The 19,835-nt window shown below is 38.9% G+C and overlaps 1 protein-coding gene across 1 annotated transcript in view; it reads left to right on the forward strand.

Moving 5' to 3' along the window:
• Positions 1 to 19,835, forward strand: part of LOC142341613 (uncharacterized) — a 66,816-nt gene that overhangs the window by 31,911 nt on the left and 15,070 nt on the right. The window contains exons 6-9 of the mRNA XM_075392700.1: positions 3,344 to 3,495; positions 4,884 to 5,049; positions 5,376 to 5,581; positions 19,061 to 19,253. Coding sequence (XP_075248815.1) covers positions 3,344 to 3,495; positions 4,884 to 5,049; positions 5,376 to 5,581; positions 19,061 to 19,253 — 717 coding nt within the window. The remainder of the gene's footprint in view (positions 1 to 3,343; positions 3,496 to 4,883; positions 5,050 to 5,375; positions 5,582 to 19,060; positions 19,254 to 19,835) is intronic.

Consider the following 19,835-nt stretch of genomic DNA (forward strand, 5'->3'; position numbering starts at 1 on the left):
ATACCGCGTTTTCAGTTGATATCTAAAGGTTCTTAGACTTTATATATATATATATATATATATATATATATATATATATTATATATATATATATATATATATATATATATAATATTTGTTTTACGAAAATATCATCGAGCTTTTGCACTCTGCATAATTTATATCATAATTCTATCGACTGGTAGCTTAGTCTCAGTAAAGACAGCTCAATTTTTCTTCCACGAGAAAAAAAATGGTTTCTTGGCTTTGATACTACGAAATTCTTAAAAAAAGTTGCCATTTTTGCATGTTTGCCCTTCCTTGAGGTTCATTTTTGTTTGGTTGACAAACTGTTACATTAACGACAGGTCCAATTGACTGCGAGATTTGGCAATGGAACATATTTAACGTCTGTGTTGAATATCTTATGGTTTTAACGGCATCAAAACAGTTCCGTCAAAAAATTTTTTTTGAAATTTTGTTTTACCTGTTTTTGCTGTTTTTTTTGTTGTCGGTCAGAATATTCTAGATTATGGAGGATCTCAATGTATGAATTAACCAACTCAGGAGTTTCATATAATAGCTAATGGTTTTTATTAACTCTCAGATGAAATTTTCTAAACGCGGAAATTAAACATCAAATGTTCTGTAGGTATCTTTTGACTGACGTATTTATGGCTTAGGCAGTTTATTTTCATAGGAACTATCAGTTTTATCTGCTGGTGAATATATCATGTTTTTGTCTTTTTCAATAAAAACCCTTTACAAAGAAGACCCATTGATAACCAAATGAGTCCCAAATGAAGAAATGAAAAACTTTTAGCTGATCATTTATTAAATGGTTTTCGAAATCTCGTAGTTTTAATGGCTTCAATGTTTTTCCGTGAAATAGTTTGTTAATTATTATGATCTGTCCGTGTTTGTTGTTTTTGTAGTCTGGCTAACTATCACTAATAACGAGCCCAATTGACAATTCAAGGAGTCGCATGTTATTCTATTTTTGTTTCCCGTTGTTATGGTTTTATGACTTTTGAATTTACTTTTTTTTAAATTCTTCAATGAATTTTTGAGCGTTGACAGTTTTTTATCTTCTTTCTGTCAGTAGGTAGCTTAGTCTCTGTAAAGGTAGGCCGTTTTGTGTCCAACTGTTCTGTTTTCAAATATTGATTTCTTGGCTTTGATAATGATTTTTATCGAGGTGTCGGATTTCTGCGAACTTCTGAGGTTAATCCTTGTTTTCTCCATACTTACAACCTAATAAGGATGTCTCTTTGGCGTTGGAAGGTTGCCTGATTGAAAGTGCTTAATATTTTCAGTGAAAAGATCACCGTATCAAGGGCTGTTTTATTCCTAAATTTCTTGAGATTTTGCCTGTTTTTGTCGATCTTTTTGTAGTTGGATGACGTAACCTGGACAATGACAGGTCTGAATTTCTTCTATAGGAGCTTTAAATTAGAATTTCTCAATGGCTTTGTCGTTTATGCATCAAAAGATTTAAATGAACCCTGTTAAAGATATCAGTCAGTCGATACCTAATGGTTTTAATCATTTAGAAAATAAGGGTTTTGAAAAGTGGAATCTTATTTGTGAACTTTTCCCGATCTTTTCGAATTGTTAGAGTCTCGATTAAGGCAGGTATCAAATCTTCTTTTGCTTACATACAGGTGAGTTTGTCCAGTTTAGATGTTATCTGATGCCATTTGGATTTTTTTTTCGATTTGTTTTTCAAAACATAGACATGGAATTTTGAGTGTAATTAATATTTGTTTTGATTTGACTTTTACGTGTCTTGTCTCGTGGTCTCAATATTAGCTGGTTCTATCACCCCTGTAATGTGGCATTAGTTTCCTCTTTATGTGGTTTATTGAGCAATATGTGAATGTTGAAAGTTTTTTTATTTCACTACCTCGTTTGGTAGACCTTTAAGTCAAAAATGCAGATGAGTGGTCGGAACATAATTTGCGGTCGCCTTCTACCGAGCCTTATGGTCTTGTTATAATATATATTTTACTATATGAGCTAGAGCTCTTCTTTTGGTAATGCAACCAGAAGTTGGCAGTTCAGTATTCATATATCCTTCATTTCTTCGTTGTTTGCCTTTTTATTGTTCTTTAAGGTTTCTCTGACTGGAGTAGCGTAGTGAACTAATTAAGTGTAAGATTCCCTTAACAATTTCCCAGAGTAGCATTCTAGAGGTAAAATGTCCTCTGCTTTGGAATTTTGTAACAACTTGTTGTTTTTTAATAGTCGCAGAGCGATCGCTGAGGCTATTATTGCCCTTATCTTGGTTTATTTTTTTCGTCAGACTAACTGAAGGGTATTTGAGGGCAGCTAATAGAATAATAAGTTAATTAGATTGGTGATCCAAAGGTAACATTGCAGCTTTTATAAAACGTTTCTTTTTTCGGGTCTGTTTACTGTCTTTTTGAGACTGCAGATCCACAAAGCTATTGCGGCTGTGTTCTGCCAAGCTGTCTGCTATGGTTTCTTTTTCTTCGTTTTTCCTCGGTTTTCTGTGTTTCGTGTTTCTCTTGTTTTTTTTTGTATCAAAGGGTGGGCAGATGTTGAATGGAGATTATTTGTGTTGCGATTTTGCAAAAAGGTGTCTGTGGCGCAGCTTCGGATGAATTTTAGCTGATATTTTACTGTTATATTTTATATAAGATCTCACATTTTTTGAAGAAGTGATTTTGGTCATTCCGATTAAGAAAGTGGAGGGAAATAAGTGAGTCCTTTTGTGGCGTGATTTTTTTCGCTCCCTTTTAAAATTTGAGTGAGGAAACGGTGTATGAACAAAATTGTAGATTGTGTTTTTTTTTCGCATGAGTTAATTAGACTTTGATTTTTTCAATTTTCTGATTGGAGTTTTTTCTAAGTGGTTTTCCAAATCCATTTATTGTCCATTCTAAATCTAAGACTTTTCTTTAGTTAATGAAAGTTCTTTGAATTGTGTCAGGACTTGTCCTGATATCTTTTTTCGTTGTCAAGATTCTTGCTACGACCATATGAAGTCACAATTGTTTATGCAATATCATCTGAATTCCTCACTCTGAAGTTAACTTTTTTTATATCAAAGAGATATGTAAAATTAGCCAATAGCGCACAGACGCGTGAAATTTTTCAATTATTTAAATCACGAAAGATAATTCCAAATTTTCTTACTAATACCATTTTAGCTTCTGATAAGTTGTTAAAATAGTAAAATATCAGTTCCTATTAGCTCAAAATCAGCCAAATATTTGGAAAACAATTCGAAAAAAACTAGTTCAAAATGTTTTAGCACTAGTAATTTTTTCGTAACGACAAACCGATGAAAGCAGAAAAAATGTCCAGCGTACACACCTGGAATTGATTGTCTTTTTAGGGCTAATTCGCATGATGACTCGGAGGTTGGAGCTGGTGTGAACTCATTCGGTGGACCAGGTGGTGGCTCCTCCTCTCTCAATGTGCTCAAAATTAGAGGAAATAGATACAACAATGTCGGAAAGTCCGACATCATCTTTAGGAACTCGATCGGTGAGCAAAGAAAGTGTCCGTTTGCACAATGTGGTTCTAAATGACCATATCTAACTTAATTGCTGTTTAAAAATTAGCCAAATTTTGATGTTTATTAATAGCCGCACAGCGATAGCTGGGGCTATTATTGGCCTTCTGGTTTTTTTACAATTCAATTTTACAATTTTTTGAAGATCTGTTCACACATTTTCATGATTTTTGAAGTCCAATTGGAGTAGTGATTTTGGTCACGCCGACACAGGAAGTGGAGCGTAAAAGCGAGTGGTTTTGCGGCGTGAAATTTTTTTGCTCTAATTTTAAATTAGAGAGAAAACGGTGTTTGAACAAAATTTCGCTTTCTCGCTAGTGGTTTCTTGTTCACATGCGGCAATTTCACTTTGATTTTTACTGTTTTTTTTTCGATTTTTTGAATTGGATTTTTTTCCAAATGGTTTTCCCAATCCATTCATAGTTCCTTCCAGGTCTAGTTTTTTGTTTGAACCATTTTTCGATTTCTCGCTTGTTTTTTGTTCACATGCGGCATTTTGACAATGATTTTCTGTTTTTTTTTCATTTTTTCAATCTGATTTCTTTAGAAATGGTTTTCACTATTCACTGTTAGTCCGGTCTGGGTCTAGTTGTTTGTTTAGTCAATGAAAATGCTTTCAACTGTACGTCAGGACTTGTCCTGCTATGTTTTTTTATTTCGTTTTTTGTTACGACCATATGACGTCACAGCCACTTCAAAGCTGCTTTTTGTTCATTCGTTCATACAATTTCAACTGAAGTGCGTGCGTGACGTCATTTTTTGCTCTTAGTGGAGCAAGTTTTTTGTTCATTCGCCTGATTAAATTTTTGGTTACACTTGACTCACCTCACTCCCAAAAATGACTTCCTCACTTTGAAATTGACTTTTATTTACTTTAATTCAAAGAGATAAGGTCAAATGGGTGTGTGTCACTCTAAATGAAGGTTATTTGTGATCAGCTAATAGAGGCAGCAAAAACTTATACAGATTTTTATTCAAAATATAACATATCAGCCTTGAATGAAAAGACGAATTTTTTTGGTCTGTCCTCTTTACTGTTTTTTGAGACTGCAGATCTACGAAGCTATTGCGGCTATTTTCTGGCAATATGCCAGCTATGTTTCATGGGTTTCTAGCTCGAAAACTTTTTTTTAACTGTTAAAAGCATTTTTAGCTTTGCTTGTTGTGTAGTGAACACCTGAACTGATCATGTTTTGTCGGTTACGTAATCAGCCTAACAATTGTTGCGATAAATAAGTATTTCAAAGGTTCGAAAGATTTCAAGGACTTCCCTGATTTGTTGAATATCCGGAGATTTCAGATTTTTTTTCACTATGCCTTGATACCATGACCTTTTATTTACAATTTTGTACGTAACTAGGGAGTGGTGTGTGTGGGACGGTGTGGAAGTGTGAACACAAACAGACTGGAGTGCAGATGGCAGTGAAAGTGATGACAGTGACTGGAAATTTGGAGTCAGACCAACAGATGTTCCGAGACATGAATGTCAACAATCTGCAACACACCTGTCCTTACATCGTCACCAGGTGAACAAAAACCACTGATGCCAACAACTTTAAATATTATTTTTTGGCGTAGAGAACGTAGAACTCTCAAGAGAGAAAATATGATTACAATCGCAAATTTGAAAGGAAATAATTTTTGAAAGCAATTGCGTAAAACTGAAATAGCAAACCAAATGGCAGCCGACATAAAAAACGCTTAGAAAATCATATTTTGAACGCAGTTCTAAACAAAGAATTGTAAGGATAAAGTCGTTAGAAGAGTAACCGAACCAATTTATCGAAACTTGGCAATTGCTTAGCAAGCACTATATGCGATAGCGAAGAAATTATTTGGGATTTGTTTTCAGTTTCGGCTGTATCTTTACTGACCAGTCTGTGTACCTGTGTATGGAGCAAATGGAGACATGTCTGGAGAAGCTGTTGAAGGAGAGGGGTGCCTATTTTGAGGAGCACATTCTAGCCAGGATTGCCCTGTGCACCCTGGAGGCACTCGAGTACCTCAAGAGTCGGGAAAATCTCATGCACAGAGACATCAAACCCAGTAACATTCTAGGTTGGAGTCTCATTTCTGCCACTTCAAATTGTGAAATTATATCCCTGCCATTTGAGCTCAGTAAAATGTTGTTAATTGCTCTCAAGCGTAGTTTGTAGTCAGTCTTTTTTAATGCGATTTTTCGCTTGACCGATTTTTTTTCTCTGACGCATTTGACTTTTCGTCCTCAAAAAGTGCTCTAAGAGCATTAAGTGCTCCTAGAGCCTTTCAGCATTAAGTGCTCTAAGAGCCTTTCAGCTGTTTCAGCTCAAACTGTTTTGGAGACTTATACTTATAAAAACTCCCGCAAAATTGAAAATGATGAAAACGGAAATAAACGCACGTGATAGTAACAACTATTTGATTCAGTAGCTACGCCATGATTTAATAAAACCCTTTCAATAGTTATCAATTTCTCCAACCGACTACTGGGCTTCAACGACATTGCTCACCAACGTTAAAAGGCGCAAATCTACGACTGCAACTGCCACCTCGAAGCTAAGTTCAAAACCTAACGCCACCTTGGTTGGAAGTTATTAGAAGGTCTAAAAGTATATAACTTAAGTTTTGAAGGAAGGGTGGACCCCCAACCAACCTTTAAGACAAACAGCATCCCCACCAAGGCACCGGTGGAACCCCCTGCCATTTCGGTCAACGAGCTTCACCACCCAGACCTCGTGAACCCCCAGTCATTGTCAACGAGATTTCCCACCAGCAGCTACCAACCAGCAGCAGCGTTCTGCAGCACTTTTCCTGGTGAACCAGGATTCCCCACCAGCAGCTACCAACCAGCAGCAGTGTTCTGCAGTGGTTTTCCTGGCTAACCAGGATTTGCAGCAGCAGACAACTACAAGCGGCATTCCCCAATCTAGTTTTGTTCCTGGCCAACCAGGATACCCCACCAGCAACTACCAACCAGCAGCAGCGTTCTGCAGCCGTTTTCCTGGCTATCCAGGATTCCCCACCAGCAGCACACACCAACGACAATCGGCATTCCTCAGCCAATTTTTTTTCTGGCCAACCAGGATACCCCACCAGCAGCTGAGTTTTGCAGCCGTTTTCCTAGCCAACCAGGGTTTCCCAACAGCAGCTACCGACCAGCAGCAGCGTTTTCCACCCGTTTTACTGGCTAACCAGGGTTCCCCAACAGCAGCACCAACGAACGGCAAGCGGCATTCCGCCGCTTAGTCTTTTCCTGGTCAATAAGGATTTCCCACCAGCAGCAGCTTTCTGCAGCCATTTTCTGGCCAAACAGGTTCCCCAGCTGCGTCAACCAGCCATCATCAGTTCTGAACTTCAGTCCTCCTGGCCAACCGGAATCACAAGCAGCAACAATTCAGATCCACTTCAATTGAGCAACCACAATTTTTCCTCGGTATCATAACTCGCATTGTCTTGATGTCCATTGATTGTATGTGACATGCGATATCATCTTTTCAAATCTACAGAAACAAAGTTCATTGTGGTCACAGATTCACAGTGAAGACATATCGAATCCGGAAGCCTGAATATATTTGAAAAACAGTGGTCACAGCAAAATTTTCGGATGCAAACGGAATTCAAGTACTTGCATCTGCTCAACTTGGTAGCTCTTACTTCAACATAAATTTTTCTGTCTTTTTCCCTTATGTGTTCACAAGACTCCGTGAGGTGCCACTTCAACTACTTAAAAGATTACAGGTTTATTTTAGAATATCTCTACTTATTGTCTCCTGATTCCGCGAGGTGCCATCAGTCAGCTGGTAGAGACGACATTTTCTTTAACTGTACCCAGGTTCTCTGAGGTCCACTGGTCAGTTAGCAAAATAATTTTTCGGAGGCCTAAGGATATCATACTTATCCAATTTAGTAATTTAGATTTCTTGTGACCCGAAATATCAACAGAAAACGGTCAGAAAGAGTTACAAAAAACCAACGCAGCTTCAAAAATTATATTGATTACACATACAACAATTATTTTCATCGATCAAAGAAAAACATTTTTCAACGGACTTCTATATGTAAAAGTTTGTCATGCCTGCCAAAACTGTTGAAAGTCAGCGGAGTTTCCATAAATACTGCGTTTCAAGCGTTAAAGACCTAATCGAAGACATTTCAACCGATGAGAACCTGCAATACGACGAGTTCTTAGAAGGAAAAAAGTATATTCAACAGTTAGTATCTGAATTAGAAAACACTAATGAGTTACTCCCTACTCACACTACTGTCAGTTTTCAGACGAGACGTTTGAAGTCAAACGCGACCCCCCCAAAAAAATTAATATGGTTCGAAGAAAGTTTCAAGTTAGTTGTGATCTTGTAAACAATTCAGCGGATACAGAAACAAGAATGCCAACAATCACCCCAAACAAGAAACACAACGAATTGAATAAGAACAAAGAGAGATTCCCTTCCAATTCAAACCTGCCATTCCCTGCAACAATAACCAGAAATTTGTCTGACCAAAATACCTTTCCACATCAACATCAACCATCATTTAGTCTGGCAAATGGTCACGACCACACTCAAAGGCAATTTATCACTACCCGATCGCATTAGGAAGCCTCCGAACACTAAAACCCGACACTTTCAATGGAAATCCACTGATTTGGACAGATGGATTAAAATATTTGAGTCTATCATTGACTCGAGGCGACTCAGCACTACAGAAAAGATGAGGCACCTACAATCACTTCTCACTGGACAAACAATGAACTTAGTGAGTACAGAAACTTTGTGCTCAAAATCACATTGAATCTCCCTCTTTAGAGCAATTCGGAGAATGGTTCTCTTTAACTGCCGAAACCTTCGAGAATTTAGAACCTTTTCCAAAACAAGCTGAGCAAATGGACTCAACAAATCCTGGACTAAATCACTCTTATTATTGGTCCGCCAACTCTAGATATGCTCAAAATTAACTTAAGGCTACATCACGATATTTATCCACGCAAGGCAAGAGTACCGTCATGCAGCCAATTTCAAATTTTAATAAAAATCAGTCAAACTCATTAGACAGTTCAAGAGTTCAAGAAATCAGCTACCACTTAGAAGAACAAAGCGTTCGTCAAACTTTCAGAGGTTCAAAGTGTCTATTCGAGGACGGCGACCACAGAGTATATATTTTTGAAAAATTCAAAAACTTTTTCGTGAAGCAGCTTAAGGACGCCATCTTCCAACTGAACGCCTGTTTCAATTGCCTTCTAATAGGACGCCTGTTTCAAATAGGACATTCTTCGAAGGAATGCCCTTCAACGCAGAGCTATTGAAGTTGTAACAAACACAATCATACGAATTTACACGATGAGTCGAGTCAGTCAGCAGACAACACATTGCAGTACCACTGCATCATCTGAACGTCCATCACTTGTTCAGATACTTCCCGTAACACTCTCAAGGGACGGTAAGTCAATTAACACATACGCTTTCCTAGACAACGGAAGCGTGGTATCGATGGTGCTAACGAAAACTGCTCGGCAATTTGAACCGTTCTTGGTGAAAACCCCAATCATTCAGAGCTGCACAAAGGTATCCATGGAGCTTAAAGTGTAACGTACACTAAGGTCAACTTTTCAATAAAAGGAATGAACTCTCTAATCAAATTTTTCTATGTGGAAGACGTTCAAGTTTCAGCCGACAGAGTTTCTCCAATATAAATTACCGTATATTTGAAAAGTGTGGGAACAACATGAACACTTGAAACAGATAACAGGCCCCAACGTTGACATCAACCAGATCTGGATGTGACCATTTTATCCTCATTTCACCTAGAGAGATTCACTATGGTCCTCCAAAGACAGAAGAGCTGTTCAGCGTCAGGGAAAACTGATCTGCCTTCAGCAGTAACATGCCAATCTCAAATAGTCAAAAGTGAGTCTAGAGACTGCTGCGAAATAGACGACATTATACAACGAAGTACTCAACTGGTACCAAGTTGAAAACTTGCCGTCCAATAAGGACGTCACAAAATCAGAGAGCGATAAACGGGCATCAGAAATTTTAGATTCTACTGCAGATATCAGGGAAGGACGATACCATGATGGCCTTTTGTAGAAAAACAATCCCTACCCGCCAAATAACTTTTTCTTGGCGTTAACAACGTAACGCCCTAGTTAAGCGCCTAGAGAGACCCGGAACTGTTAGCGAAATACAAAAAAAAAACAATCGAAAAAATCAGAAAAAGGCTCACATCAAAGAGGTTCACCTGGATACAACGATTTCAAACATTTGGTATATCCCGCATCGCCCTGTCATAAACCTTAACAAAGAAAAATTTTGAAAGCAGAATCAAAATATCGTGGAGTCTTATTGCATAGTCAACTCATGCCAGGGCCTTACTTGATGCAATTTTTGACGGGTGTTATCTGCAGCTCCAGGCAAAAAAGGATGCCATATCTGCAGACATTGAAGTCATGTTTATGCAAGTAGTTGTTCCACCATAAGACTAGAATTTTTTAAGAGTTCTGTGGAAAAAGTCTGAAAGACGGTTTGCTTCTTATTTAAAAGGCACATTTTTTGAGCGAGGTGCTCACCAACGTGTTACAATTTTGCCCTACGACGAACTGTATAGGACAACTGTCAGCAGTACCCTCCAGCCTCTAAGGTTGTCTTATGTTCCTTTTACCTGGGTGACCTCTTTCTATCAACAGACAAAGTCAAAGAAGCGATTTTCCTTTCAAAGGATCTCAAAAATGTACTTTTGGAGGTTTCAATTTAAGCAAATGGTCTTCCAATTCACTCGAAAATTGAAGTCAATCCCTCCAGAGCATCAAAATCCCAACGATACAAGTCTAATTGCTGCCGCTTCTTCCAAAACATGGAGAACTAGACAAACAACTACCAACAATACTGCCAACAAGCTCCCAACAACAAACACAACGAAATGAATCAGAACAGAGATTCCTTAGGAAACCTTATCAGCTTCAACAGGTATCACCCTTAGTTCCAATCAACAGATAACGTTTACAGATCCACAAACTTCAAACCTGCCCTTCCCTGTAACAATTACCAGAAATTTGTCTGACCAAAATACCTTTCCACATCAACATCAACCATCATTTAGTCTGGCAAATTGTCAGGACCACACTCAAAGGTAATAATTTATCACTACCTGAATCGCATGAGGAAGCCTCCCAGCACTAAAACTTTTATTTGGACAGATCGGATACAGCTATTTGCGTCTATCATTGACTGGAGGCCACTCAGTCTACGGATACAATGGACAAGGCTATCACCAAGCTTAAATCGACCTCATGAAAAATATGGCCTGGCTAGCGTCATCGCCAATGCATATTCAGAAAAACTTGCATCGTTTCCAAGCCCCTCAGCCCAGCGACCCAAAAGTTTTGACAATTATATCATTTTTGTTAACCACTTGGTAAGTACTTTAACACGCCTGGAATTCAAACTTGACCTGAAGTCAAAAATGAATACGCAAGTTCCAGTTCAAAAATTACCTTATAGCCAACTTGTTGACTGGAGCAATTGTTTTGCTCAAACTCACATCGAATCTCCCCCTTTTGAGCAATTCGGCGAATGGTCCTCTTCTACTGCCGAAACTCTCAAGAATTTAGAACTTTTTCCCAAAACAAGCTGAGCAAATAGACTCAACAATCCTGGACGAAATCACTCTCAATATGGGCATGCCGATTCGAGATATGCTATAGATCAACTTCAGGCTACAGCAAGATATGTATTCACGCAAGGCAAGAGTTCCGTCATGCAGCCAATTTCAACTTTTAAAAAAGAAAATCAGTCAAAATCAAAGACAGTTGAAGAGTTCCAGAAATCAGCTACCACTCTAAGGAGAAGAACAAAACGTTCCTCAAACCTGCAGGGGTTCAAAGTGTCTATTTGAGGACGGCGACCAAAGAGTATATATTTTTGAAAAATGCAAAAACTTGTTCGTTAAGCAGCTTAATGACGCCATATACCAACTGAACGCCTGTTTCAATTGCCTTTGAATAAGACATTCTTCAAAGGAATGCCCTTCAAAGCTGAGCTGTTGGAGTTGTAACAAACGTCATCATAAGCATTTACATGATGAGTCGAGTCAGTCAGCAAACTCAGCACATTGCAGTACCACTGCATCATCTGAACGTCCATCACTTGTTCAGATACTTCCCGTAACACTCTCAAGGGACGGTAAGTCAATTAACACATACGCTTTCCTAGACAACGGAAGCGTGGTATCGATGGTGCTAACGAAAACTGCTCGGCAATTTGAACCGTTATTGGTGAAAACCCCAATCATTCAGAGCTGCACAAAGGTATCCATGGAGCTTAAAGTGTAACGTACACTAAGGTCAACTTTTCAATAAAAGGAATGAACTCTCTAATCAAATTTTTCTATGTGGAAGACGTTCAAGTTTCAGACGACAGAGTTTCCCCAATATAAATTACCGTAGATTTGAAAAGCGTGCGAACGACATAAACACTTGAAACTGATAACATACCCCAGCGTTGACATCAACCAGATCTCTATTTTGATTGGTTGTGACCATTTTAACCTCATTTCACCTACAGAGATTCACTATGGCCCTCCAAAGACTGCAAGAGCTGTTCAGCGTCAGATAAACTGATCTGCCTTCAGCAATAACATGCCATTCTCAAATAGTTAAAAGTTAGTCTAGAGAATGCTGCGAAATAGACGACATTCTATAGAACGAAGTACTCAACTGAAGCCAAGTTGAAAACCAGCCGTCCAATAAGGACGTCACAAAATCAGAGAGCGATGAACGGGCATCAGAAATTTTATATCCTACTGTAGAGTTCAGGGAAGGACGATACCATGTTAGCCTTTTATGGAAAAACAATCCCTTCCTGCCAAATAACTTCTCATTGGCCTTCAAACAACTTAACGCCCTAGTTGAGCTCCTAGAGAGAGACCCGGAACTGTTAGCAAAATAGGAAAAAAAACATCGAAAAGATCCACATCAAAGAGGTTCACCGAGATACAACAACTTAAAATTTTTTGGAACATCCCGCATCACCCTGACATAAACCCTAACAAAGAAAAAATTAGAAAAGTTCTGAAAGCAGCATCAAAATATCGTGGAGTCTTTTTAATAGTCAATTCATGCCAGGGCCCTACTTGATGCAAAACTTGACCGGTATTATCCGCAGATTCACGCAGAAAAGGGATGCAATATCTGCAGACATTGAAGGATGTTTTTTGCAAGTAAGCGTTCCACCACAGGACCAGAAATTTTTAATAGTTCTGTGGAAAAAAACGGAAAGAGTTTGCTTCCAATTTAAAAGGCACACTTTTGGAGCGAGTTGCTCACCTTCGCGTTGCAGTCCTACGACCAACAGTATAGGACAGCTGTCAGCAGTACCCTTCGGCCTCTAAGGTGGTCTTACGTTTCTTTTTCCTGGTTGACGTTTTTCATTCAACACAGTCAAAGAAGAAATTTTCCTTTCAAAGGATCTGAAAATTTACTTTTGCTTGGAGGTTTCAATTTAATCAAATTGTCTTCCAATTCGCTCAAACAATGAAGTTAATCCTTCCATTGAATCAGAATCCCAACGATACAAGATTCTAAATGCTGCCGCCTTTTCCAAAACATGGAGAAATAGACAAACAACTATCAACAACTGACACCGAGAGTTTTAGGAATACAGTGGTGTGTTTTATGAATACAGTCTAGAGAACCCCAGCCGGAGAAAAAAATTTAAGAGTGTTTCATCGATCTATAGCTCAATTGGCTTTATTGCGCCTTTTACCATACAATTAAGAACAATCATGCCGGACATCTTGCGTTCAGGAAGACAATGTGACAAGCATTTACCTAACAGTTTGGATGCAACCCTGAAGTCACTTATGACAGAAATCAGAAACGTTTCTAGCATCGAAAAACCAAGATTCCTTGTTGTGAAAACAACCACTTGAGAATCTACCTATCATATCGTTTTTGACGCTTCTCCAACAGCTGTGTGCCGTAGCATGTCTAATACCAGAGTATACCGATTCAACTATTTCAATTAGCTTTATCATGGGCAAAGCAAAAACTGCACCGATATGACAGCAAAGCATACTGATAGCAGCTGTCATTGGAATTCGGGTAGCCCTTTTCATAAAGCAACAACTCGATGGAGCAATCGGTTATGCCGAATTCTGGGCAGACAGCGCAACGACACAATGGATTTACAACTCTAAAGAAGTACACAAATTATATGCAGCAAACAGAGTTGCCAAAATTCTTGAATTATCTTCACCATCAGACTAGCGTCATGTTCTAGGAGTCTTGAATCTTGCTGACGACGCAAAAAAAGCTCAAACTAAGAATTCAAACCTGGATATCGTTGGTCTAACGGGCCGCTTTTCTTGAAACATGACCCAACAAAGCGGCCTCCGACAAACGTTCCAATTTATCCTGTGACAGCTTCAATGGCTCTCTCAAAAGCCACTCAAGAGCCACTCTCAACCAGCCACTCAATGATTCCAAAAGGTTTTCGAGCTTTAAAAAACTTAAAAAAAGAGTTTTCGTCTTTAATTTTTTCATCAGCAATCTCAAAGCTACAACAGGAAGTTTCCACTTGACCATAAAGAGAGTCGCGATGAGCAAAATTTATTTACTTGGGCACTCCCAAGAACTCTCATTCGAGGAAGAACTGAATTGTCTTCGCAAAAACAAAAGCGTTCCAGCTCATTCTAAAATCAAAAATTTTTTACCTTTCATGACGGAGTTGAAAGAGCAAATGGATGCCTTTCTAATGCAAATCAACTCGACGAAAGCAAGCAAACACCAATGATTCTCAGCGGTAAAAAACATAACTTTTCTTAAGCTTAGAGATATTCACAATCACAATGGGAATACAGGACGCGACCTTTGCCGCTTCATTGCTCGCCTGTCCTTTATAGTGATCAGCTTTCGCTCCACCTTACGAACAATAATTGACCGATGTTCTGATTGCCGTCGACAAAATGCAGTAACAGCGCAACCACAAATGGCACCTCTGCCAATCTTCAGAAAACCGAACACTGAAAACCTTATTTTTAGAAATACAGGTGTAGATTTTTTGGTCCATTCGCAATGAAGAACAGCGACAACCTGTATCCAAAAAGTTACGCCTGCATCATCACGTGCCATATCACAAGGGCCGTTCATCTAGAACCAGCTTATCGATTAAGCACTAATTCTTTTATTCGAGCGATACTGAGATTTACTGCCCGACGTTGAAACCCTCGCCTCATTGTCTCTGATAATGGTAGAATTTCCGTTGGCGCCTCTCGTAAACTCATTACAAAAATAAACCAATTCGACCACCAAAACTCAGTGATCGATTACTGAAAGAGACCATCGAATCGAAATTTATTCCACACTATGCTTCCCACTTCGGGGAGCATGGGAAAGACTTGTACAGTCCTCAAAACGAATTGTCTACTCAGTGATTGGCTCTCAAATGTTGACCGAAGAAACTTTTTCACTCGTTCCTAACTCAAGTTGAAGAAATCCTCAACAGCAGGCCTCTGACTTACGTTCCTGAAAACGGTTTTATCTTATCAACCAATCATGTCAAACAATTTCTTTATCGTTTGACCTCACAAAAGTTTGCCATCATTATTGTCAATTACTAAAGATTACAACAAGGACTGGAGAAGTGTATTACCCTTTCACAGCAATTCTGGACAGAACTTCTGCGCGAGTCCATTCTCCCACAATTGCTAGGAGACCCAAATGGATAAAAGATCAAAAGCCTCTTGAAGTTGGCTACCTTGTATGGATATTAGAACACAAATGACTACACGAGGTATTTGGCCGGTCGGTATTGTGGAAAAGTTGTTTCACAGCAATGATGAAAAGTTAGATCGTGCGAAATCAGAACTGGGTAGAACGGAAAACAAACAAGACCAGTAAACAAGTAGAAACTAGTAATTTATGACTAGGAAACAGACCACAACTTCGCATCAAGACAGTTACTAAACAGTTTAATAAACAGTTACCACATTCACAACATTCAACAAATCATTAACTGTTTTTGTTTTTACTGCAACGCCAAAACGAGGGGGACTATTACCAACAAGATCGTGCCTTTGACAACTTCCGCAAAATTGACAATGATGAAAAGGGAAGTAAACACACGTGATAGTAACAACTATTTGATTCAGTAGCTAAGCCATGACTTAAAATAAAACCCTTTCAATAGTTATCAATTTTTCCAACCGACTACTGGGCTTCAACGACAGAGGTTGAAGACCCCCCCCCACTATTGCCCCCAGGAGCTGTTACCCCCGTCCTCCTCACTCCCCCCCCCTCGAGCTGTTAACCCCCGTCCACCCCACTCCCCCCTCCATCAGCCCCCCCCCCCCGATGCACCCCCCCCCCCGCAATAGGTATCCTCCATTCATGCCTCGTGGGGCAAGAGGCCCACATTCCTTGGGACCACCCCCACCACCCACTGCTCAAAAGGGAGGCCCGCTCAATGCACCTTATAGATCCAAGTCAGGGTTGGGTACCTTATTGGCGGCGTCTCAAATGCAAGAGAGCGACCCTCCGTAATGGCGGGAGCTCCATGGTCTGCAGGGCGGTTCTTAGAGGTTGAAGACCCCCCTACTATTGGGCCCACCCACCACGCGCTTTTGCTCATGACTCAGCACACTGTTGCCCTCTATCAGCCCCACGGTGGACCCCCCCCCCCCCCCCCGTGGCTAGCTACTGACGAACAACCGCTCGCTAAAATCTCGCACGTTTATAATAATTTTTGCAAGCTTTTTGAAAGGTCTGGTTGTTTTTTGAGTTTTATTAGCCCTAGGTGTCAAGGAATTTCCTCTATGGTTTGATAACAGGTTTCTGCATAGTTTTTAGTGGTAATGGAATGGCTTCAACTTTGTAACATCACGAATTTGAGCATTTTTTGTTCAGACAAAACTTGGCAATTTTTACATTTAATTCTCATTTTAGTCTTTCCAGACCCAGGGTCCAGAAAACATACTTTGTGGTTTGACAATAAGTTGCTGAAAAACTTTTTTTGGCTACGGAATAGTTTTCAACTTTTTAATATCACAAATTATAACAATTTTTTGATAAAACTTGCATTTTTTTCAAGTTTTTTAGAATTCTTTTGTGGTTTCTAGGTTTCTCTAGCGCTAAGTGCCTAAGAACTTCCTCTAGGGTTCAACAATAAAATGCTGCATATATTGTAGATGTAATGGAATGTTTTTTTAACAAGAATGTTAGCATTTTTTTTACTTTTTTGACAAAACTTGCTTTTCATTTTTCTCATTCAGCTTTTTTCAGTCTCTGGGGGGTGGGAGTTCTCCGTTGGTGTTTGATGTTAAGTTACTGGTAAATTTTTAGATCATGGATTAGTGGTCAACTTTATATTTTGAAAAATTTTAGCAATTTCTTGATAGAAATTGCATTTCAAGTTTTTTGAAATTTCTTGTCCTTTTTTAGGTTTGTCCAGCATCAAGAGCCACGGAATCTCCTCTAATGTTTGATAATAGGTTACTGCACAGTTTCTAGATCTAATAGAATGTTTTTCAAACATTCCATTGTGGAAGATTTTAGTATCACGAATTTAAGCAATTTTTCATTTCTTTTTAATTCTTTTTTCATTTTTTTTTGTTTTTTCCGGGACCAGGGACCACCAATTTTTGATAAAAAGATGCGGCATAGTTTTTAGAGTTAATGGATTGGTAATCAACATTTTAATGACTCCTGTTTTAGCAATTTTTTGATTAAATTTTTTCAAATTTTAGGAAATTTATTGTCATATTCCAAGTTTATGGATCTTCATGAGCCAGTGAAACTATTTAGTGTTTGAAATAGAGATACTGGATGGTCTCTTGAGACAATGAAATGTTTCTTAATATATTAATATCAGGAATATTAGCAAGATTTTGTTAGCAAGATTTTAACGATTATTACTGGCCAACGAAACTATTTAAGTCTGGTAAATGGATTACTTGACAGAACTCAAGAGAGAAAAATGTCTCGACAGTTTTTGTCTCTGGACAAGAACTGTTTTTCTCTCCCTCTCTCTCTCTCTCTCTCTCTCTCTCTTTAACTCTTTTTGTTGATGCTGCACTTCAGCTGCTGTTTTGTGTCATTTATTATCCTCATTAACACTGAATTATTGTAGAAATTTTTATCATAAATCACTTAACTAGCACCTTTTAGGAAATCATTGTTTATTGCTCTCAACTGCAGTTTGTTGCAAATATATAAATCCTGTTGTCTTTTTTGCAATTTTTCGCTGGACCAATTTTTCGTCTGACCCTCTTGACTTTTGGTCCTCAGAAATGGGATAAAGAGGTAGCGCCCAGCGGGCATTAAGTGCTCTTAAAGCCTTTCAGCTCTGTTTCACAGCTCAAACTGTTTTGGAGACTTATACTTATACTTATGGTGTGAAGTGCGGTTCTTAGAGGTTGAGACCCCCCCCCCCAGTGCGCGTTAAGTTCCTCAGGAGCCTTTAGCTCAATGGTCTCCAAGTGCAACTAACAGAAGCTGTTTTGTAGACTTACACTTATAGTGTGAAGGTTGGTTCTTGATCCGACAACCCTTCCATTGCCCCACATCAGTCCCCCCGTTGCACCACTCCACCCACTACAGTTGCACCACCGCCCCCTGCGCTTTTTTCACGCCCGTTCAATTAAGCGAAAGCTAGCCTCACTAAACAGTGGCTAGCTACTGACAAAGCCAACCGCTCGCCGGTCGTTTGAGAGCACTTCGCCCGACGTTCGTCCGTTATGTTATATGCAAATTTATGCTGGACCGTTTTTGCGCTTATCTAGAGATTTCTTCGGTTTCAAATGAGTTTTTGACGCTTGACTTAAATTTTGCCTGATCTCAATTGCTCTTATTCCGAAATAAAGTTTGTTGCTAAAGTAGACCCGATTGTAAGATGGAGTATCAAAGCCTGTAAGATTGTCTGACTGCCATCCTGAAGGTCGAGGATTGGTTGGTTGTTTTTGCACCCTTGAAAATTTTCAAAACTGCACCCCCTCTAAGTTAAATTGTCCCCATTGTCGTTCGAGAGCAATTCATCCGACTTTAGTCAGTTTCTGTTTTTATTTTTAGTGATGTATCTGGAAATAGGTAAATAACACTATATGAGAAGGTCCTTCGGATAGAAGGAGAGTTCTGTGTGCACTTATTGAAAGCGAAAAAGTTTCTGGAACATATTTTTGGATTTTAAGCAGCTCAAAAAGTTTCAATGATAATGAGCAATGAATAGCAACATTTGAGCTTTACTTGTCTCGCAAACAGATAAGTCACAACTTTTGCGCCAGAAATTGATGTAGAAATGGAGTTCTTGATGTGATTTTTTTCAAGCTTTACACTGGCAGTAAATCTGTTTGTTGGATTTTAGGTCGAGCAAGATCTGCTAATTGGTTTAGTGCGCTAAAGTATTGGGCTAATAACGTCATAAAGTGTCGACTCTTGATTCTGGCTACTGTTTCTGGTTTCTGGTTGCTGTTAGTCTTTAAAATTTTGATTGCGATTCTGTAAAATTCGTGAAAAAGGCATATATCATATCTCAATAATAGTAGTTGACTGTCAAAAGAGGCTGTGTTTAGTGAGCGGGAGTGGTGTGTTCAAATTATGTGACTTTGGTATCTCTGGAAAATTGGTCAACTCCAATGCCTCCACCCGCTCAGTGGGCTGTGTGGCATACCTTGCACCCGAGCGGGTTGATCTTACAGCTGCGTATGATGCTAGGGCAGATGTGTGGGCACTCGGTATCACTATCATGGAATTGGCATTACAGAAGTGAGAATGTGCTACCTTTTTATCCACTGACTATCCGAGTCTGCCTTAGTTACTCAACCTTTTTGTATTGTTGAGCAATTTTTATGCGTTGTTTAGTCATGTAGAGACGAGACTGCGTGGTTTGCAGTATCTTCTTAAAAATTTAAAATAGGAGGTTAAATTAAGATGGGAGATTGAGTTAATATAGCGCTCTATCGTTTTTGGACTATTCAGTAAATTTTAATTTGAGCTACTATCAACTATTGATAAACTTAGAATCAAATTTGAATAAGAGTTCATTTAGTTAGCACGAAACGTGCAATTGACAGCAAATTTTTGGTCTATGTCACTGAGTTCATTTCATAATAGCACACACCAATCGCTGAACTTTTTTTCTCGATAAAATTTTTAGAAGAATCTATTCTGCCTCGCAGCGTGTTTCAAGACTCCATTGGTAACGTGACAAATGATGTATCAATGCATGGTCTTTGAACCTCTGGAAATATATAAAAGAAAACCCTACATTCCGTTAGTTTTGGTAGCCAGGATTTCGTTTTAATTGCTCTCAAACAAAGTTCAATAGTCCTTTTAAATGCGATTTTT

Source organism: Convolutriloba macropyga, chromosome 6 (assembly GCF_964194025.1).
Source record: "Convolutriloba macropyga chromosome 6, txConMacr16.3, whole genome shotgun sequence".
NCBI lineage: Eukaryota > Metazoa > Xenacoelomorpha > Acoela > Convolutidae > Convolutriloba > Convolutriloba macropyga.